This window comes from Colletotrichum fructicola (genome assembly GCF_000319635.2).
Source record: "Colletotrichum fructicola Nara gc5 chromosome Unknown KSG_Nara_v1_contig04, whole genome shotgun sequence".
Classification (NCBI taxonomy): domain Eukaryota; kingdom Fungi; phylum Ascomycota; class Sordariomycetes; order Glomerellales; family Glomerellaceae; genus Colletotrichum; species Colletotrichum fructicola.
The window spans coordinates 2,031,204-2,054,135 of record NW_027094054.1 but is presented as its reverse complement, the minus strand read 5'-3'; the positions used below and the strand labels follow the sequence as shown (position 1 = coordinate 2,054,135).

The 22,932-nt window shown below is 48.1% G+C and overlaps 4 protein-coding genes across 4 annotated transcripts; 3 read left to right on the top strand and 1 right to left on the bottom strand.

Moving 5' to 3' along the window:
* Positions 1 to 7,060: 7,060 nt before the first annotated feature.
* Positions 7,061 to 7,854, top strand: CGGC5_v007391 (ATP synthase subunit delta; the record flags this gene model as incomplete). Its single annotated transcript, XM_066151854.1, has 5 exons — positions 7,061 to 7,150; positions 7,218 to 7,247; positions 7,370 to 7,523; positions 7,592 to 7,770; positions 7,822 to 7,854. The coding sequence occupies 5 exons, from the start codon at positions 7,061 to 7,063 to the stop codon at positions 7,852 to 7,854; spliced, it is 486 nt and encodes a 161-aa protein (XP_066008624.1).
* Positions 7,855 to 9,325: 1,471 nt separating this feature from the next.
* CGGC5_v007390 (uncharacterized protein) lies at positions 9,326 to 10,882 on the top strand (the record flags this gene model as incomplete). Its single annotated transcript, XM_032035967.2, has 1 exon — positions 9,326 to 10,882. The coding sequence occupies one exon, from the start codon at positions 9,326 to 9,328 to the stop codon at positions 10,880 to 10,882; it is 1,557 nt and encodes a 518-aa protein (XP_031885256.2).
* A 632-nt stretch (positions 10,883 to 11,514) lies between these two features.
* CGGC5_v007389 (putative acyltransferase) lies at positions 11,515 to 12,508 on the bottom strand (the record flags this gene model as incomplete). Its single annotated transcript, XM_032035965.1, has 2 exons — positions 11,515 to 11,717; positions 11,791 to 12,508. The coding sequence occupies 2 exons, from the start codon at positions 12,506 to 12,508 to the stop codon at positions 11,515 to 11,517; spliced, it is 921 nt and encodes a 306-aa protein (XP_031885045.1).
* Positions 12,509 to 14,468: 1,960 nt separating this feature from the next.
* ANR2 (Uncharacterized protein) lies at positions 14,469 to 16,422 on the top strand (the record flags this gene model as incomplete). Its single annotated transcript, XM_032035964.1, has 3 exons — positions 14,469 to 14,863; positions 14,914 to 15,266; positions 15,317 to 16,422. The coding sequence occupies 3 exons, from the start codon at positions 14,469 to 14,471 to the stop codon at positions 16,420 to 16,422; spliced, it is 1,854 nt and encodes a 617-aa protein (XP_031885046.1).
* Positions 16,423 to 22,932: the final 6,510 nt, after the last annotated feature.

Genomic DNA, 22,932 nt, shown 5'->3' with positions numbered 1-22,932 from the left:
TTCCGTCCACTCACAGGCACATGTCTGGCGGGGTTTCAACTTCCTGCCAACGAGAGATCTGGCTCGGACACCGCCAAGAGATTCCCAACGGCCTCTGGCTCTTTGGTCCCTGCGCGGCAACAAAGCCGTCGACGCGGGAAGGACGCTATCGAGGGTTCAAAGAAGAGATGCCGAGCCTTGTTCTGTTTTGAAGAATTCTCATGTTTTGTTTTGGGGCTGAGCAAAGGGCTCGCGAATCTCAGATATTTCGCAAGGTTTCGATAAACGAAGCGGACGGTCTCGATACCGTCTTGGTACTTACTTGCGGTTCGATGCGGATATCCCGCAGGAAATGTCGTCGCCAATGCCGTGCCGGCCGCTTGTTGATCTCCATTCCGGGCAACCATGGGACCAAAGTGGCCCAGTTTGCGGTGTAAACACTGGCCCTCAATCAGGAGAGAGTGAACGTCGGTGCGAGAAGAATCTACGGCACATGCATCCCCTCCCTCCACTTTTCGTGTTATTGACCTCGTCCTGGACATGCTCATCTGCGGTCCTCTGGACGACGGGGGGCATCATGGCGGGATGACGGGCAAGCTAACGGGCGCTTCGACAAAAACAATTCGCGATTTTCCATGGCATTTACGACGCCTCCTCTCATTTCGTTGTTCACTAGGTTGTGGCCTGTTCTCTCTGGAGTAGTGGTTCCCCGGAGATATCTCCCTGCCAAGAGATATCTTGCCAGGAGACGTCTTGCTTGTTGACGACACTGAGCGTCGCTGGCGGCACCTTGGACTCGCAGGATTGTGTTCCAACTTTTTTGCGTCCCTTCCTCAAACATGAACAGCGGCACGCGATGGTGCCGCCTCGGGCGTCCCCGAAGAGACAGACTCCATGTGTGAGTTGTCCTTCTCACCCCTCACGTTTTGCACCAACCCGCGCCCGCGGATCCAGGGGCTGGCGCAACTTGCGAGGGGAAATTCTGGAGTTCGAACACAACGCGAGCCAATTCAATTCCCACCCCGCGTCGCATATCCGCCCCCCTGTTCCATTAAACGGGGGCGCCTGTTAGCTCTCACCACGCAAATACCCCGCATTCAGAGGAGGACATGGCCTGCGGTTGCGACGACTGGCGGCAGGATTCATTGCAACCACAGTCTAGGTAAGGTAGTATGCGACTCTTTACGCGGTAGCAGCGGGTAGCGCCGAAAAAGAGAGGGAGAGAGAGCAACACCAACGGTTCCCTACGGCCTACGTGGGAGGGAACCATTAAGGTGATCGACAGGTTCGCTCCTCCGTCGCTCTACTATCCGATGATTTGGCATCTTTCTTGGTGTGTAAAGCTTCTGCACGCCGCCGACCATTGCCTTCTACGCCAGCCCGGCGCCAATCCTTTCCCTCCTCTCCCCCTCCTCGACGCCCAAAACTGTTCTTGACACATGAGAATTAGATGTCAAGCTCGTGGCGTCGGAGGGGAGAGGGGTGCAGAGTTGCACACGCGACGCATGGCACCCGTAAGCCATACGGGTAGCGACATTGAAGATCCAACCTTGCGAGAATGCGAGCTGGGCCGCCGGAGCTACGACGACCTTGCCTGGTCGCCTCAAGCCTCTGTGAGACACAGTACCTGCCAGTAGTTCGGGTTACCTCTCCCCCTAGCTGTCGAGGTAGCTCATGAGACATTGCAAAAAAGAAGCTCCTGTCTGGAAAACCTGTGACAAAGGGAACATCCCCAAGGAGACTCCGGCATCAAAAAGGCCAGAGCAGGGGGGGTTCGGGAGCAGCTTCAGCAGCAGGAATTTAGGCTTTCTCCGAGTGACCAAAAGAACGAGATAATTCCCTCCAACCCCTTCCCCCAGCTCCCCTCCAATCGCCGTGTTGGTCTCGTCGTGGGGGAAAGGGTCACAGGAGGCGGTGAGCGACAGAAACAAAGGACGACCACCACCCCATCGCTTCGAACAAAGAGGCAGCATGTCTCTCCAACACCAACCACAATCTCGAGGCCCAATTGGAGCGCTGAGATCCGTTCCTGTCTCGGGAGGCCGCTTTGGGCAAGGTCCTCGGTGGAAGGGGGCCCTTTTCCCCCCTCCAGACTACCAGCGATTCAGATGTTGGTCAGCTGCGCAGGAGCGATTGACTCTCAACTCTAGCGTGCCGGATTGTCTGCGAAGCGAATGACAACAGGCATGGACATTGTTCACTTTTTTTCGTTCGCGTTTTGTTATTGCCTGTGATCTCTCGGGTTTGCGAGCATGAACCCCTCCTCATGGCGAAATCCAGGGTCTTCGAGGGCAGACAAAGTATGTTGTACGCTTACAGAGTGACATGCTGCAGCCCACCACCCGTTTCTTCTCGTGTCGGACGGGCGTTCGCATACGACGGGCAGCCGCATCGAGGAGCCATCTTTCCTGTGCTGACTGACTCCTGTCAACCAACTCGTGATGACTGAACTCTCCGAGGAGCCCCATTGTCTTGCCTTTTCGTGTTAGTGCCGCCGCTGCTGAACGACCCTGCGATCCTGTTGCCTTGCCGCGGTGTAAGGTAAGCCTGATGCAGCTGGCCTTGAGAGAGCACTGGGCAGAAGAAAAGTCTTGTTACACATCCAGCAGGCCTTATCCATAACCCTGCCCGTCTCCTTTCGCCGCATCGTGTGTCTATCGCTGCTGTTTTCGTCCCATCTCAAGCGTCTCGGTTCCTTCCAGAACGTGGTAACGAAGACGGGAGCCCCTAGGTGACACAGGGAAGTTCGAGGTTTTGCCGCCGCCGCGGCAAAAAGAAGTCTGCCTGCATCTTCGCCCGGTTCCGAGCCCCCTTCTTCGGTTCGATCGTGCCGGTGCGCATTTCGCGAGTCACGGCGTGTAGAGGTGTGACCTCACCTTCTTTCGCTGGATGCCTTATCTCCAGGGCCGTCATCGTGGTGTTTCATGAGCCGCATATCTTGTCGGTTAACAGTTGCTGGTGGATGGCACGGGTAGCGACGTCTCGCCGCCGCCGCCGTTAATGCCTCCCTCTCTCTCCAATCTCGTCCTTTCCTCGGCTCGGATTTGGGGCGGAAAGGAAATCGATCATCACCGATCAGCAAGGTTGGGTTTGGAGGGAGAGGAAGGGTGGGCAGGGAGAGAACAATGTGTTTCGTTTCACACCGGTCCGAAAGTCGGAGAGGGAAGTTCCCTTTGTTCTCCTTTGTGTGTGTATTCGCCACTGCCATTGCCATCTTTCCAGGCATGGGATTCTGTGAGGCGTTCGGGATTTTTTTCTTGTGGCTTGTCGGTCCGTGTTTGCGTGTACGTTTAGGTTTAGAGATGGTGTGTTGTCGGGCTGGCGGTATCTAGCAATGATTGTCGAGTATCATGCTGCAGGCAACACTTTGGGATATGTGATCGACGGTCACGGGTTGGTGATTGTCGTTGGGCGTGTATGCAGCAGTCGGAGACGTAAGCCACCACAGTGTTAGCCGCATGTCAAATTGACTCGAGTTGTATGGCGGGGGAAATGGTATTCAGGTCTCTTTCACGGCACATCACTGCCCTTTTCGAGAAATGCCGTGTACTGTCAGATCTCTTGTGCTGAAGGCCTGTCAGATATCCGGTTTACACTGCGTTCTATGTGAGTGTGCCAGTGGCATGTGAAGCCTATAAGCTGACTTGGATGGGACCCCATTCGTGAGGGGGCTGGCTGAGATGCATGTGTCTTGGGCGTGAGATTCTGTAGGCGGAACGCGGCGATGGGCGGCCGGCTTGTAAGTCAACGCGGTATGCAGGCCTTGGCAGGTGTCTGCAGACGCAGGCGCAGGTGATGTCTGTGATTGCGGCTGCTTGATGACGATGTTGTCTTGGCTGTTGAGCGGTGCTGACTGCCGGAGACGGACGAGGCTGAGGACTGGCAGGAGCAACATGCCTTGATGAGGCATTCTTGGGGAAGGTCATCCTGCGCATATCTTACAAGGGAGGTATCCTTTGATCCGCTGGTTGAGTTGCTTTGAGGCATATGCTCGACATTTGTTGAACAATTCTGTTGGCGTTGCTTGGGGTAAACTACGCGCCTTTATGGTGCACTGTCTCGTCGTTTGCAATTATCGTCTTGGCTGTCTCTCCTGGTTGAAACTATTGACACAGGATTGCGAGGTGGGATATTGATCAACGCCTAGCATTCTTAAGGGAGAGCAAGACTTTGACGTTTCAGCTATTGAAGCAGTCCAGGAAAACTGACTCTCGTTCTTTTCAGAGCATGTTGAATCCTTCAATATGTCCTCCACAGCTAGTTGAAAATGTTACTCTTGCCATTCTCCGGGAAACCAGAGACACCTTGGGTCAAACACCGCAGAAGAGCATCGATACACGTCAAGTTTCCCAATTTCGAGGCTGATTGGCGTGAGTAGATGACCTTAAAACTGTGAACCGGCTCTCATGTTCATCTCACGCTTCTTCCATTTCTCATGAGTTACGTAGGTTGTTGATTGCCCTCCGTGGCTTGACCACGAACTCTGTCAGTTTGAATATCAGTGAGGCCCATCACTTCATAATCAGCTCTGGTACTCAATGGGCAACAGTCGCCAATCAGGTATTGCAATTGACTGGCTCTGCCTGTGGTTCACTGGTCCTCTGGCCCCTGGTTGTCACGAAGTTGTAATTGATGAGACTTAGCATAGGGTCAAAACCAAGCACAATCTTCGTTATGTCGATGGTTTCCGTAGACCATCATGGAGTACTGAGAGATGTCTATCCAGGGGAATAACTCATCCGGGGTATGCTGAGACATGAGTAGGTGTCCTTCTTTCCGTTGCTCTAATGCTGCCTCCTCTATCGGAGATCAGCCGGTCAACGACAAAGGAGCAGTTGCACCTGTGACCAATCGCATTCTTCAATCTTTCTATCAAGCGGGTGTATTCATGTTCAGCGGGCTTGACGTTTTCCTCACATGGCTGTCAACGGCTTCTTGTCGGCTTAGATCATTTCGCACATATCTGAGCATTTTCATCGAGGTTATGATTACTAGTCGACAACAAGCTTGCTGTGGGGATGTCTATCTGACCGGGAGTTCTCCACCGTACTATGAGTTATGTTGACAACTTTCAAGAACGAGTGGGATTGTCCTGGACTAAGTGATTATGTGGAACGTCGTGGTTTGAGCTGTCGAATCACGGTTTTCTCGTCGTGGTTGACTTGCGCTTCATCCAATACGAACGCCTCCCGCCACCTAGTGCTATTAAACCGCATCTAGCCCTGAAAGTGTACGTTTCCGAATGATCAAGACTTCAGTAGTCTGCCACAACCAGGCCTTCGACATTGATTCTGTCCTCAGCAAAGCTTCCGGAGTGTAGCCTTCCATGTCCTCCTATCTGCCCCTCCATGCCTCCTGCCTGCCCTCATGCCTACCCCCTAAAGCCCTACCTCCTGCCCTGGGCTTTGAGAATGACTTCACCTGAGCGCCACTCTGGCAAGTGATCCGCGAAGGGCCTCCAAAGGTCGACTGATCCGCCAAGAGATACATCGTATTGATTTTGCGCCCGAGCTTTGGTGGTGTCAATACATGTACTTTCCTCGCTGCGCGTCAGAAGCTACGTTCCGGATATAAGAATTACTTAGAATACTCTTCGTCTGACCAGAGAGCTGGCAGAGAGTGCTTCAGGACAGATGCGTAAAGGAGTTGACGTAAGCCTTCACCCCTTCAACCAACTTCTCGGTCTCATTTATTGGCAGGCGCGCGTCAGCAACTGCTGCCGATAGATATTCAATGAAGCGTCCAAAATAGTATCCCTGGGTACTCTCAGGCTGTGGCCCAGATACTTGGGGTTGCAAGAATTTTTGGTTGGCCAGTTGTTGAAGGCTCCCAAGCTCGTTCTGTTTTTGACTCCGAGTCTGACATGCGATGTCGATAGAACCAAAGTCCCACATGATGCAGTTTTCGTTACTCGGCGCAGGTAAGCCAAAATTCTTGACAGCGCGATCAGCAAGCTGCCCCATCTTCCATTGGTATGTCATCATATTTGCTATGTCCAAGTTGCAGCCACCCAGTCTGATTCCCGCGGCCATATCCCGCACGATGCCATACGTTAACGGACCGTATCCACTGTCGCTGTTGGGACAGGTCTTGGAGAAGATCTGGGCCATTCGAACAACACGTTCGTGACATTCAGAGCATGTTACTTTGAAGAGATTCTGTTTCTCCAAGTCCTCCTCCGTGGGTATGTGGGGGCCGTTCGGACACTTGATTGCCATCAGACCTTCAAGAGCCGCGGCTTCTGGCAATGCTTTAGGGGGGGAGAGCGAGGTAGATGCCATATTGATTTCTGCGAGATTCTTGCAACTGAATGTTATGGGAGCAGATTTGAGTGAGACTCAACCGGAACCATTGGGAGCTGAAGTTCTTAGTTTTATTCCTCTAGCACCGGGAGTCTCCGAATATCAAACTTTGTGAGTTGCTGGGAAGCAAACCTGGAGTTCACAGGGGTTATCTTGTTCTGAGGGAAATTCTAGGCCTAGGACCCAAACACGTGGATTCGCAAATTCGAAGCCGGAGGAAGTTATCACCGACCTGAGGACCTTGCTATACTTTTTTCAAGTTCAGTATGAGAGCTCATCATCAAACTAAAACATGAAGTTGCCCATCATGGTGCTTGGATCATCTATATGGACGCTTCAAACTCTTACAAGGTTGCGTCCATGTTGGTACTGACCGAGCAGATGTGGCGTTGGGAGAACTGATTTTTATCATGATTTCGTCGCCTAGTAAACGGGAAGAAAAGACTTGACTGCAAGATATCGGAAACACTCAAGCGATATCCACCTGAAGTTGACCTTGTCGGCGAGGTTGAAAAGAGGTCATCATGACTTGTTGGTAGATGACTCTTAATTGATTACACACGTTAAGCGAATGACTATGGGGTAACGGCATTGGAATCCTTGCAGAGGTCTTATCAGCTTATCGCTCATGGCCTGTGCTTCAAGGTCATGTGCCCGGAGGCGTGACCAAAGTTTCTCCCGCTAGCCGAATCGCGAATGGATTCAGCCGAAAGATTCCTGCCAGCGACCTCACCCGAGCTGTCTCCAGCAACACATCCCCATTGCCAGCTCAGCCCATCATGAACTCCCTCCGCATCGCGCGTGCGGCTCTCCGAGCTCGCCCTGCTGCCATCCGCGCTCCCCTCCAGCGCCGAACCTATGCGGACGCCGTCCCCGACAAGGCAAGCACCGGTGCAGCCTCCGAACCGACCCCGAGCGCCCGCTGACAATTTGCAGATCAAGCTGAGCTTGTCCCTCCCTCACCAGGTACGACCCCGATGTTCTCCGAGATGAATTGAGCCGCGGCCGAGTCGACGACAAACGATTGCATGCTGCATGCGCCGGAGGAAGCCAATTGAAGGGTTCGGAGCTAATTGCCGCAATCGCAGTCCATCTACAGCTCCAAGGATGTCGTCCAGGTCAACATCCCCGCCGACTCTGGTGAGATGGGTGTTCTCGCCAACCACGTTCCCTCCATCGAGCAGCTGAAGCCCGGTCTGGTCGAGGTCGTTGAGGAGAGCGGTCCCAGCAAGCAGTTCTTCCGTACGTGCACCAATCGCAAAGCCAGGCTTGCAAGGGATGTCGAATTGAAGAAACTGACGGCTATGTAGTCTCCGGTGGATTCGCCGTTGTCCAGCCCAACTCCGTCCTCAGCATCAACGCCACTGAGGGCTACCCCATTGAGGACTTCAGCGCTGAGGCTGTCAAGTCCCAGATCGCCGAGGCCCAGAAGGTTGCCAACGGCAGCGGCAGCGAGCAGGACATTGCTGAGGCCAAGATCGAGTTGGAGGTGAGTAGCTGCCGGACGGCTATGCAGGCCACACGCTGATTGACCCCACAGGTCCTCGAGAGCCTCCAGGCTGCCCTGAAATAGAGAGTGTAAAAGAGGTCGTCGGACAAATGACGTTGTACATCAAAGACTCGGATTCCCTAACTCATCTAACATCGCATAATTGAATCCACGTGCGACGTTCCTGAGCACCTGCTTGTAGTTCGAACCTGTGCGTGCCGTGCTTTCTGCGTTTGCGCCATGCCTGAACGGCCCTTCCGTCTTATTTCGGGCCCAGGGGTCGAGCTTGCCTAGGGATATGTCACCGATGCCCCTCACTCTTGCCCCAGGTATGGGGGCTTCTGCACCAGCTCCAACCTCCATAAATATCCTCCCTGACCTCCTACGAGGCAAACCTTTCTCCTAACTAATGTTCCGTATCTTTCATCCCGGGGCATCGTTTGTCAACCCCCAACGATCCATCCGGTCTAGTACTGTTTTACACTTATCCCAGCATCATACAGCCATACACAATCACTTGCCACTGTCTTCAGGCATGGATTATCCTTTCGTTGCCAACTATCGAGCGCCTCGATCCGACGTCACCATCTACCAGTCTGATGGAGAAGGAGACGACATCCCACAGGGACTCGTGTCGCAGAGACGACTCAAGTTTGCGAAGCCGACTCCCCCTCGCTTTGCGAAGCGGAGGCCAACAACACCCGGCAGTATAGAACGCGACGCTACTCGGTTCGGTTAGGGTCAACGGGCCGAGAAGATCTTCGCCATACCAGCGACCCGCAACACAATGGTCGAGGAGTCCAAGGCTCCATCTCAAGATCATTCGTTCCCTGGCTAGGGCCCTGAGGGTGAGGGCTGGGGCCGGCCCAGGATCTTCAGAACACCATTGCTGCGCCCGCAGCAGTCAGCCTACCTGACACCTCCCAGGAACAAGGACTTGGATCCAACGCAGTTGCGTCAGACAGCATCGACTGGACGCCTCCGGTCAAAAACCCGGGGCCAACAGGACCAACTTGCTGAGGATGTTGCCTCTCTGCAGTCACCAAGCCTCAAGCCGCGTCGTCTCTTCTCGAACAACTCTGCGTCTTCGTATCATTCCCAGGAATCCGAGCTGACTACCTCCACAATCCGTCTGCGTCACGCTCGTGACATCTTTGAAGAGTTTGGAATCTCACGACCTTCCGGCTGGCTTTCTGACGACGACGAAGAGGATTTCTCACGCCACCAGGATGGTACCAACAGCACTCCCAGGCATGTCGGCAACATCTGTCACTCGTGCGGGGCGGAAGTAACGACCCGGACGTTCTGTGCCACATGTGGCCATTCGGTTTGCCCCCAGTGTTCCAGCGAAATCCCTGATGACGAGGATGATCATCGACGCACGGAGAGCTCGGGACAAACAGTCATAACCTCCCAGCAGCACGCTTTCAACGTGATTGAGGAGGAATTACGGTCTTCCTCCCACCAGGACACCACTCATTCGTCCAAAACAGCGCAAAATGCTACAGTCGCTTCGCAAGCATTGAAAGACAACCCCTTCGTTGTTGCGGACAAGATGACAAAGGTCGTCACTGCCGAGCCCCGACTCACTGATGCCACTGCTCGCGGAGAGCATCAGTCTCGATTTTCAGACTGTGTTCCGCAGCAAAATGACCTTTCCACGACTGCTGGAACTCACGGAGACTGCGGCAATCCTAGGTGCAACGCCATACATGCGGGCCACCATAGCAAGCGTCACAGCATTGCATGCATTGTGGGCCAACAGGCAACGACAGATGCTACTGACGATCTTCAGTCTCATGCTCCGCTGGATGATCCTGTCCAGCGCAAAATTGACAATATGTACCATCACGCCGACGATCTGAAGCGAACACAGCATATCATGGAGCATCTCGCTGCAGGATCCGCTGGGCCAGGGCAGCACAGCTCTAGCCAAGTCACGGACAGGACATCCAGTGTAGTGGACGTCGACAGACTTCTGGCCAAACCCGGTATCGACACGGTCAACCGCGGCAGGCTAATCAGTTTCGACACAGCGGTTGCCGCAGAAAAGAAGAGCAATCGGGCTCTCGAGCTTCGCGAGTGGGAGAGGTCTCAGTCGTTTGATGTTGACCCGATCAAGAGAAGAGCCTCGGATACCCCGCCAAGTCCGGATACTAGACTATCCAATCCTCCAGAATGGCTGAGTCCAAATCGAGGATCCATCACGAGCCAACGAGTCGTGACAGAGGCCAAGAGCACACCCCAAATGAGGTCTTCGATTGATCAGGTTGGCTCGGCCACAACCGAGTCAACAGTCGAGTGGCCGAAGCTGAAGCGAGTGACGAAGGTGACGAAGGAGACCGTGGAGGAAAAGCCAAAGACGACGCTGCCGTGGATGCAAAGGCCCTTGCGCCGAGTCCAGAAAGAGGAAAACATATCCCAGCAAGCTCAAACACAACAGTCGACGGAAGCCGGGAATTGGAGATCTCAGCTTCGAAAGGTCGAGGACTCGCACCATGGCGGCCGACAGCGAGCTGAGACTTGCAGCTCGTGTCACGATGAAACAAGCTTACCATCGCGTTCCTCTGTTGGCGAGGTTGCCGACGTTGCTACCGACGCAACAAAAGAAGAGAACCAGTCTCCGGCGCCTCTGAGGTCGAAACGTGTTGAGGAGGTTCAAGCCTCGATCTCCCACAAGTCAAGCTCCAGAACGTCAACAACAGTCGAGTCAGAGACCAGCAGTCAGGTCTCACACATAGTAAAGGAAACCCACTCCGCCTCGGGTTCCCACGTTGTCGAAGAAAACAACGAGGCGAGCATTACCCACGGCTTCGAACATCGCGGACAGTCGAACGAGATTGAGGTTCTCAGCCCAGCACCTGTGATTTCATCCGAACACACTTGCACCTGGAAGGAGCACTACTTGAGACTGACGTCAGAAGTGCGGCAGTTGAAGGCTGAGATTATGTCCAGAGAGAGGCTTGGATCGTCTGGCGTGGACGTGGGGGTGAACGTCGGGCAGGGTGACGATGAGCTGGGCGTCGAGGGTCTTACCATTGTTATGCATCTGAAGGGGAAGGATGATCTGGTCATCAATACAGACTTGACCAGGGCTTCTTCTGACGTTTGAAGACCGGTGAGGTGGATGAATACTGCCGAGTTGCATAGAGAATGTGTATGGCACAAGGAGCAGGATTACGGGATTATGATAGCAGCATGAATTACAGAATGCATGAGTTGAAGCAAGCGCCTACTTTTCCGTGCTGTAGTGACCACTTTTTCTGTAGGCTCATGTACACGCATATTCCTGTCGTTAGTGGCGTCGTCGTCGTCGTGTTTTGCGAAGGCATCAGCTATTGTACCGCACTATGAAGTCCCACATGGCTGCATGTCACAGACAGCGCAAGCACTCATGTTCAACTGAAGAAAATAACTTTAATGTCATCATACCAAAATGCTGCCTGCACGCCGGGTTCATCTACATATCATGCCGAATAATCTAGTCTTCTCAACTCGCCTGGCCTGATGGAGGGCCCCAACATGGCAGGTGAGAAATGCAAGTGCCTTCGGTCTATAGGGTATCAAAGAATGCCCCCCAAGTCTACCCTACCCATAACCAACCACCATTTGCTGACCAAGCCCTGGCTGGCGAAAACGGTCTGCCATCAGTGCCCTCGGGGAACATGATGCACCGTCTGGGGGATGCATCTTCTGGAGAGGCGCGGCGTCTTCTCCAGATACGTTTGTCTGTGTTGGAGCGGCTCACAATGCCGAGACGGTATCCGTGGCGTCGGCGCCGGTTGCCTTTGCGGACGCAACGTCACCGGCGATGGCAACCTTCATGGGCCTGCCCTGAGCCTTCTCCGAGAGGCTAATGTACTCCTGCGTCATCAGCTCCTGGGTCTTGCGGGTGAGCTCGTCGACGTCCGCGGAGGTCAGGCCGGTGGTGGAGATCGGGTCCAGGACTGCGGGGAGGATCGAGTCAGCATACGTCACTTTATATGTTTGAGGTGGTCTTTGGACGACCAGATGACTTACCCTTGACAGGGATCTTTCCAGAGTTGAAGACGAGGCCCTTGAGCCAGAGAACGTGGCTATAGTTCGCAGCAACGACGGGGACAATGGGCACGCCGGCCTGAACAGCCAGATGGAATGCGCCCTTCTTGAAGGGCAGCAGGACGGGATCCTTTGCGTAGCTTCGGGTGCCCTCCGGGAACATGTATACGCTCTGCTTCCTCTTGCGGATCTCGTCGGCCGCGCCAGACATGGCTTCCCTCGCGTCCTTTGTGTTCTTGCGGTCGATGAAGATGGAGCCACTGAGGGTCATGAACCAGCCCAGGATGGGAGTCTTCTTGAGGGAGGCCTTGGCGGTGACGCTGCAGTACTTGGGGAACATGGCGCCCAGCATGAGAACATCGAGCTCGGTCTGGTGGTTGCCGACGAAGACGGCAGGGCGCGTGTTGCCGAGAATGTCCTTAGGGTCGTCGAGCTCGAAGGTCACTCCGGTGGTGAGTGCCATGAGGTAGTGGAAGGCTCTGGCGGTGGTCCATTGTGCGATGCCCGGGTTGCCGACGATGCGCAGGAAAATGGAGGCGAAGACGCCGTAGAGTGCGGCTACGACGAGAGAGATGTAGGAAGCGAGGACGCGGGCGCCGAAGGCGGCCTTGGGAACGACGAAGGACAGCATGTAGAGGGCGACGACGAGGGCGGCATAACCCTTCAAGAAGGAGAAGATGTAGCCCAGGAGAGCCGACATGGCTGCTGGCGGGAGCTGGGATTCTTCTTGGGAGGCTTGGTAGGTGCGGGCGGCGGGAAACGGGCGGCTGCTGGCGTAAAAAGAGACAGGCGCGCGGAAGAGGACAGGCCTGGGAAAGTGTGAAAGTCGGGATGGCGGGGCGTTAAGCTTCTTTGGGCGCGCGTCTCATGGGGTTGAGATGGTTGAGGAGCTTTCGAGCGCGGGGTTGAGGCCGAGGAACGAAGGATCGTCACAAGGGCGGAACTCGGGGGAGAGTTGAAGGTAGGAGACAGCACGTGTCAGGTAGAGCAAGAGAGAGAGTAGAGGTGAGGAAGAGGCACTGAAGGCTACAGCTTCCACAGACACATGTTACGAGGACACACACGATGTGGTTATATGGAGGAGTGCGGATGTCTCAAGGGGTGGGAGGAGGTTAAAGGAGGACTCATACAATGACGATGTAAGGGAACGAACGGGGATACGTTGGTGGGAATGCGGCGCCGGTGCAAGATGCGGTACAGATACAGGCGAAGAGAGTGGAAACCAAAGCCAAGTGGCGGATGCACACCGCAAGCTCTTCCATTGGAGAGAAGGACCTCATGGGCCGTGGCCCTGGTTGATGGTCATGGGTGCTGGGGGTCGCACTCGCAGGGTCGAGGTCAGAAAGTGAACACGCAGTGGGGTTCTCTGGCTGCTTCTTTTCCCGAGAGATTATTTTTTTGGTGGGATGACTTTAACTCCCCTGGGGAGGCGCCCCTCCAGTCGTTGAGGAGGTGTCTGTGATTGGCCAAGATCCCGCCCCCACAACAACGGCGGGGTCTGCGGTGACGGGTACGTACCTACCTGGTGTACCATAACTGAAGCCTGTTCATCACTTGGGGGGTCAGCACTGAGCAGTCGTCATGCTGCCGCTGCTGCTTCCCGCGAATATGCATGACTGACAGTCTTTGCTGTGGCTAGGCGAGTGCAGTTGTCGTTGGGGAAAGAACGGGATAAAAAGGGAACACTAGTTTCCATATTCATAGCTCATCCACCTCAAGACCGTTGCTGCCGCCGCCCTTTGCTCAGCTGAGGGAGAGCGCGCTAGACCTTGACTTGCTGCCGGCAAGCCACTAGCACAAGTCATCGTCCGGTCTAGGTGCGGATCGCAAGTCAGAAGACGGACGAGCGGACAAACTGATAGCAAGAGAGGGGCGGGTAGGCGCGGACTGACATCAGATCTTTGGACAGTGGGTTCTGTGGCAGTTGAGTTCCGGAGGCGAGGCTGGAAAGGGTTGGGGAAGGGGAGAGACCGGACGGCACGGAACAGAGAGAATGCAATCAAGGTCCCGTCAGCTCCCCGATGCCATTGTGTCGTACACTAGGACAAAAGATGGTGGGGCATGACTTTCCCGTGTCTCCTTCGTCAGTGCCTCTTTGCAAAAAGCATGTGGCAGGCCTAGCCAGCTTTTTAGTGGCATGTCTCGGAGCCGTGCTCGATGATGGCCGGGGTGCTCGCCTGCCCCACGAAAGATGCAGCTCTATTCCACAGTCTCAACCTCGCCGTTTTATTTAATTCTGATGGCATCTGTGAACCTCATTGACACATGTAAAACTGCTAGGGTACTTTCGCAGGTGCGTTACGCAGTACGTTATCATTCACGAGCCCAGGTACGGCAGGTAGCGGCAGGAACCCCACAAGGTGCTATCGATATCCGACGCCTTATCGATAGTGATGACTAAGACATCCCGGCGCGTCCTGCCTGGGGTAAGTACTCGGCGCCGGTAACTGTCGCCCGACGGCGACGAGCTTCGACATCGATCGCACGACAGTCGTGAAGTGCATCACGAACCTGCAGTGGCCCCGTTCGAAATTCTCCATTTTGCCATACATCAAGACTACACCTACCGAGAGCGAAAGGATAAGTCCACCTTTAGCGCCTATCGATTGGCGCATCCTCTTACTACCGTATAATGAGCTCGACCCGATAAGACATCGACGATGCCATCCCGCCGAGTACAACCGGACCTCTCCGTTCGCCTGCCGACAGGCCCCACGCAACCCGAACTTCCTCCTATTTCCGCGCTGTTTCTCATCGACTTTGACGTCAAAGCTGGATACACAATCGTATGGAAACAAGCGGCTCCCGGAATCGAGCTTGAGGGACTAGTTGAATACAAGAGCTTGCCTTCGGGTCTACACACTGTTCCCGACGACTTGATCTACTTCGTTCACGAGGGCGCCCATGCCGGCCTCAGTGCATTCATCAACACGCCATGCGACGAGGAGGAGGCGCGCCATGCGCGCATGATTGCCGTGGGAGTCTTGGTGCCTCTGAGTTATGGTCGGCTTGGCCGGGCGTGGAGACATGCCGAGGGCCTGAAGGACATTGCAGCGTGAGTGCGCATCTACGCTATGCATGGCTCATCTTGCTAAATTTGAACAGAAAACTCGCCGAGAATCGCAAGAATACGGCAATACTCGATGAATACTGGAAGAACAATCGGGATAAAGAGGACGCCGATCAGGAACGCCCCCCAATGGAGTCGCCTTCTGTCAGCTTCAGTGCCCAAGCTACCCAGCCGAAGAAGACGAGCCATAACAGGAACCGCTCCGCGTCCGATGGGGCTGCGCTTGTGCATCCCGGCCATCGGCTGTCCCCGTACCATCCGGCCTGGAGTTTGACAGACTTGCTGGACACTTTTGGTCCCCTAATCTTCCCCATACATCGGGCAGCTTTGCTTCGGAAGCGCATCTTGATATCCTGTCACGCGCCAGTGCGTGAAATCTGCAACTTTGGTAAGTTCAGACCGGATTCCCGAAACTTAAAGTAGCTCACACAATTCCAGTGTACAACATTTCGGTTCTCTCAAACATCCCCCAGACGGTCGCGGAGCTATTAGCACCATCATCCTCGTCTCAACGTCTGAGGCCCCTCTTCACTATCGGCGTGCATGACATCCCCTTCCTCGTCGAAGACTTTGAAGCTTCAAAACGAAAGAAGGCTGACAGCAATGATGCCGTGCCAGACGAGGCCGGGAGCGGTTGGATTGCTTGCACTACTGACAGTATTCTGGCCATGAAGGATACTCTCTGGGACATGCTCATCACCATGCCTCCCCCGTACTCACCTAATGCGAAGGACAAGGTCTGGCCGACGGTCGAGTGCCCTCGTGGTGTGCCCGTCAAGGCAACACAGCGAGATCTGCGGCGATTCCGTGCTCTGAAGAGTGGCCTTACCCGGCTCACGGCCACAACACCTAGACCAAGGACGGCTGAGAGCCCACGCTCTGAAAATTCGACCAGCTTCAAGCTCACCACTGGTGGTTTTCCTGCGTCGAATCTCGAGTCTGACGAAGCCCTGGACAAGATTGTGGAGCCATTGAGTTGGTCTGCGCTGGCATACAATGGCTTCATGTGGTGGGCCAGTGCCGGAGAACAGGCGCGGAGCGAGGAACAGGAAGAGTCTGCCCGTGATGCCGCCCTGCTGGCAGATCTCGGTCTGATGCCTCACACCCCGAGCATGACGATGCCCACCCCAAAACAGCGAACAGCATCCGGTGGTATGAGGGATTCGATCGGATCCGTGGCATCACGGCAGTCTGTCGGGCCGGATGACGACGAGGCCCGAACCGAGCTCGCCGTCATCGCATATTTCCACCGCCTCACAGCGCAGATGCTTTCCGTTATGGCGGACGTCGTAGAGAGCTCCGATGACCGCTACGAAGACGACGACGATGATGAGCAAGAGGCCGAGGACACGCCTCTTCGATCAGACAGTGAGGCGGACCTGCGCTCGGTCCGCGTGGAAAGCCATGCTATCGAGAGCATGGGTCTCGATGTCTGGAATGCACACGATGCCGAGTTCGTCAAAGAGCTAATGGCGAAGTACTTTGACCGCAAGCCTTACATCGAGGGCAAGGGTGTTGAGGTGTGCGGAGTGCGCGTTTGCTAAGCGATGCTCATTCGTGGCGGTGGTTGTTTAGTCTCAAGAGGTGGATATTCGGAGCAATGACTAGACTTGTTGAGTCTGGGGAGTGTATACTTGAACATGTGGGGCTACGCTGTGCTTCTTTGACGCGCTCAATCATCGTGGCATATTTGTTTGTTTTTAAGGGTTGTTTCGGCGTTGGGCTGCTTTGTTTTTCAAGAACAAGCGTGAGGATATTGCGGTAAAGAAGATGGGCCACGCAAGCCTAGGAGAAAAACTTGAGGGATTGCTAATGTACTAAAGAGTCACACGCAAAGTCGGTTCTCATACAGTCTGCGCTTGTCATGTTGCATCACCAATGTGTTGTTCATACATTTATATCAATCAACGAATGCTCTGCACCAAGACATCTGTTCATAGCATGAAATGGCAGATTGCCAATCCTGCATTGCCTTCCATCGCATGTCTCCTGTGTCGTTGTCGAACCGACCAGGGGCTATGGAGTGACTGATAGGGCTGACCTGGATCACCCAGGTAAGGGGCGCACAGGTTGAAATGATGGTCAAAAAGGAGGGGTGAGGGCCAGTTGCAGAACACCAGGCGGTGACGATATGCTGTACCCGGGGGTCCAAGCGGCGCAGGCTAACGCTAGACCCCCTACTCACGTAGGGGGCGAAAAAACAGGGTTTCCACGTAAAAAAGGGGGTTTCCACCTAGATCACTAAAAGTAGCATTTTTTAGTATTAACCCACTAAATTAATAACTTTTTATAATGCGATTTTCAGCCTCAACTACATCATATAGCAATAAAAGTAGTATTATTATATTACTCTTAAGTAAGGCTATCTAGCTATATATATAATATCTATATATCTAATATAAATATTAATAAGCTATAGATAATAACTAAATTATTACTTTTAATATTATTAATAATATATTTCTATTTCTTTACTACTTATATTAACAGAAACATTATTAAAAGGTTACCCTTTATAATACTATAAGTATAGAAGTATACTAAGCCCTCTTATATAATAAAGATAGATACTTAGTATAACGATAATATAGCTAGTAGGGCTAGCGCTAGTAATAGCAGTAACTTAAGCTTATTAGTATAACACTATTATTGTTAATACCTAAGTTATTAATTAAATTAACGCTTAAAGTAATACTATTACTATCTTCCTTAATAAGGTTATTAATATTATTACAGACCTCTAAGTTACTATTATTAATATAATACCCTCTTAAAGCTAATAAATCTCTAACGTTAAAATAGCTAAGAAGCCTTATATAATACTTAATAATATCTTAACTCTCTTTTAGTAATAGAATAAAGTTAAAATAAATCTACTACTTAAGCTTAAGTACCTTATACTATTATAAATCTTTTAAGTTAAATATAGTATAGTTATTAAATCTCTTAATATATTTTAACTATAATATAAAGTTTAACTTTTTTATATACCTATTAATTAATGAGTATTTATTAGTATTATACTCTACTTGTAATACCTTCTCTTACTATTAAGCCTCTTTTTTTAAGTAATATATTACTATTTAAGCTTCTTCTTAGAAGCCTTAATTACTTACCTCTTATAGTACTCTTTAATCTCTATAAATAGTAAACTAATAATAAATAAGTAAGCTAGTTTAATACCTTACTAAATCTATTACTTATATTATTACATCTTTATATATATATTCTAAGTAATAATATACTCTTAACCTCTCTTATAGTATAGATTACTCTTATTAATTATAGCTTTAATTACTTTATAACCCCTTTAAGTAGGAGAGCTTTACTTAGTAGCATAATATTATTTAATTATATCTACTTATAGTATAGCCCTCTTAAACCTATTATTATTTAGTAAGTAGTAAAATAGGTAGCTATGTATATTAATTTAAGCTAACTATATATATTTAACTAATTAAGAGAGGATTATATTATCTCTAATTAGCTAGATACCTAACTTTTTAAACCTTATTATAATATTAGCTAAAGTAAATATAGCATTTATTATCTACTAAAGCCTACTAATAAAGTCTCCTTAAGTAAAAATAAAGTTACTACTTTATATAAACTCTTATAATACTATCTAATAAGCCTTCTTAAATAGCTAGAAGACCTCTATATCTATAAGTTAAAGTAGATATATAGTATAAAAGGGAAAAAAACTAATAATAATATTAAAATTAATATAATATTCTATAAGATCTAAGCTAATATAACTAAAGAAACTATTAAGAAGGAGTAAATAATATAGCTTTATACTAAATTCTTCTTAGAGAATATATCTATATAACTTAGTATAAATATTTAGTATTATACTAGTTATATATCCTAAGCTAATTAAAGCAGCCTCTATAAGAGGCTAGCCTTTAGTTTGTTCAACTTAGGAGTGCCTTAATTATAGTAATTTAAGCTAAAAAAAGGAAGTTTCTAAGATACTCCTTATATAGAAGGAAAACAGATATAAGGCGCCTATTAAGTAAACATAGTCGCTAGGGGTAAAATTCCTAGTAATCTATAGTATTACCTAAATATAATAAGTAAGCGTAGCCTATAATATATACCCCCCCTCTAGCCTTTATATAAGTATAGATTTAATATAAGCTAAAAGCAGTTAATATAAGCTAAAAGTAAGCTTAGAACTTTATTAATTTAGACTACTAACTATACTACACCTTATAAGTAAATAATATAATAATATAATTTTTATACCTAGTTTACTTTTAGTTTTTCCTTCTCTTATCAACATATATAGTAGTAAGTTACTTAATCTTTTATATTATTATTTAACTAACTTATTATTATTATAAGTACATTTTTAGTATACTTTTAGTCTATTTATCCTATAAGTTAGTTAGATCTAAATCCTTATTAGTTACTAACTTATATAGATCTAGCTACTACCTACTCAGACTCTATAAATAGCGACTCCTATATATTATTACCTACTTTTTTCCTATTATTTCACAATAATTAACTTTTTATAGTTTACTCTCCCTAACTCTAATAAGGAGATAAAGTCTCCTCTAGTTAACTATAAGAGCCTACTGTAACAGGCTAGGTCTGTCACATGGGATGCTCTCGGCTATGTTCGGCACTGAGTAAGACATCAAGGGATAGGATATCAAGGGATAGGATATCAGGGTCGAAGATAAAAGGGCATGTAGATGTAGCTGAGATGAACAAGAAACCTTCCTTCCTCACCTGAGGATTCTCATTTGAGAAAGGAAGTACGAGTTGCAACATTGCTCCTACCAACCCTTTGCACCTACCTTCTAACTATATTAAGTTTACTAGCTTCTCTAATAGTAAGAAGCTTATCCTTAAGGACTTTAACTTCTAGGATAACCTCCTCTATAACCTTATTTAGTCCTTTCTTACTTACTTTATTATATAGAAGCTTACTTTTATATACCTTCTTATTATTTATCTATTACCTTTTTAATATTCTACTAAGGCCCCTATAAGCGCTAGCTTATATTTAGTAATATCCCCTTAGATAAAACCTAAGGATCTACTTATATAATCTTTTGCCTAAAGTATATATCTACTATGGCTAAAGCTAAGAGGCTTAGTAATATTATAGCTTACTATAATATCCTTAAGTGAAGTATATTAACTTATTGCTTTTTAGTTATTATAGAAGCTAACTATTCTTTAGGTAATATTACCTACTATATCTATTATTCTAATAAAGCTATTAAGTCTACTTATATTAATATAAGTACTACTCTCTTATTATTTTAATCCTATAAGGCTAATAATTTACTAGAGTAATAAAGGTATAATTTATTACTATAAGGAGTTTACCTCTCTTAGCTATAACTATCTTATATATTATAGTATTAATAAGTAAGCTTTAATAAGTCCTTATTATTCTGCTACTTTAGTATAAGCATTAACTTCTTATTAGCTCCTTATATAGCTTAAAGTTTATATAAAGCTTCTTTATACTACTTCTATTTAGAGCTATAAGATTTATACTAAGGCTAAAGAGAAGTATACTGCTAAGGTTACTATTAAGGCTGCTGTTAGTATTGATACTTCTCTTATGCTTTCTATTAGTTCTCTAGCTGCTCTTATTCTTAGCACTTCTACTACTACCTCTACTTTAATATTACTCTTAGTTAAGCTTAATAAGGTTTAGTTATACTATCTCACTTAGGCTTACTTAGATATAGCTAAGGTCCTCTATAAGGTTTATTATAACCCTATCCTACCTCTATTTATAGATTCTAATTACTTTTTAGCTTATTAATATTACTACTGCTGTTTATATTAAGTAGGAGAAATAAAGGTTTTATTTCTCAAGTTTTTATTTCACTTGCTATTTACTTATCTTAAGCCTATTCTAGCCTTATTATACCTTTCTATAGCTTTATGCTATAATAAAGTCTTTTCACCTCTCTCTATTTTCTTAATTATAACTTACCTTACTGCTATTTCCTTTATTTTACTCCTATTTATATATTATTATTTATTTATAACGCTGTATACTAGAGGTTATTATTATTTTTATCTATAAAGCTATACTTTTTGGTAACATATAAAATCCTTTTATAACAATAGTAATAATATAATAATAATAACGCTTAACTTACTTTAATATTCTGTATAAAATAAACTAATAACATTTAAGGTATAAAACCTTATATAAAAATACTCTATTTATTACAACTTATAACTATAATATTGATTATGTAATACGTATAGTTACGTAAGCACCTTATGTAATTAGCAGTTTAGTAGGTTACGTTTCAGATTATCTTTCCCCTCACTTTTCCCTACTAGAGGATGCAACCTGCCAACAACAACAATAAGAGTAATCACAATGCATCAATTCCTTTATTATTCTCGATACGATGAAATGCCTATAAATGCTTAGGATTATTACATTTCATCATAACATACGCCCATCTATAACCCTATACTATATAGGCGTATATACCACGCCCCTGAATACGCTTATACCTGTGTTAACAACTAATACTAATAAGAGTATATAACTCTCTATTAACTAGATTAATATCTTCTTACAGTTTACTCTACTTCTATTATCCTTAAAGTAAAATAATATATATATAACTACTAAAGTAGCTAATATAGTAGCTAGACTTATTAGTATTCTATATTTTAGAGAACTTAAATCTATAATCTTAAACTAGTTATAGCTTTATACTAATTAAAGAAGTCTTAGATTAATACTAAATTAAACTTAATACCTTTTTAGTAAACTTTAATAAGTTTAATCTTTAATCTTTTCTAAAACTCTAAGTAGTTAGACTTCTAAGATCTTATAAAGTACTCTAAGATAAAGCCTTTACCCTAGCTAGCTTAGAAGGTATTAGCTATTTCTTTAATAATAATTAGAGTTACTAAGAAGCTAGTAGTATTAAGCTATATTATAAATACCGCTAAAGCTAAGTCTTTAGCTTCTATTACTACCTTTAGCTAGCTACCCTCTTAAGGTAGTATAGAGAAGTTATAACTAACTTCTAAAGTTTTAAGATACTTCCCTACTACTATATAAGATACCTTATAATTAATAGTAATAGCTTAAATTAATAGTATAATAATTAGAGGCTTCCCTAAATGCTCTAGCTAGAAAGCTTATTAATATAGGGTGTATAACGCTCATATAGCTTATTTAGTAGGCGTTAAGTTAGTATCACTCTAATAAAGTATTCTAGTAGCTAAGATTAAAAGAAATAATTAAAAAAAGCATAGTTTTAGGTTATAGCGTAGTCTTAAAAAAGATATTTTTTAGTAGTAAAACGAGAAAAACGCAACTTTTATACAACTAGCTAGAAACCCCGTTTTTTCGTCCCCTACGTGAGTAGGGGAAGTTTTGCGCTTGACGTGGCTGACTAACGCCCCCGGGTAGACACAGTAGCGCCTGATAGCGGACGGGCTAGGTTCTGTTTTTTAATGTGGACTGTGGAAAGGTCCAGAAGCTATGGAGTGTTTGTGCTGCCTCTCGTCGGTGTTTTGTCTGCCGTGCCGGAAGGAAAAGATAATTTGGGCTTGGCCGGAGACTTGGCCGACAATTGGCCGGGAAATGGACGGGGGTCCAGATTGCCAGGAACCCCGCCCTTCCTCTCCATGGCAGCCACCCGCCAACACATCTGCTGGCGTTGTCCACCGTTGGGCACGGCAAGGCCCTGTACCTAAGTTGACCCCTCCTGCCAAATTGGCTCTCGGGCTTCCATTCACCTCAGGGTAGGAGGTACCTTGCTTCCATTAGGTACATTACCCAGGTAGGCGAGGCATCGTACAGAGAATGACACCACCTGGCAGGAACGCGGAAAGTGAGGTGGCCTCAGGGAGGAGCACGAATGCTTTGCAGACTGGAAGCTGGAGGTATCCGTAGCCATATCCATGCCGCTGGATGGTGACCTTCAGCAGTGGGTTATGGAAGTTTAAGTGGAAGGAACCTTGACCTCGCAGACCAAGAGTTGATTGACCCCACTTGTGCACGAGACAGAAGTGCACTACACACTCTACCGACTTTTGGA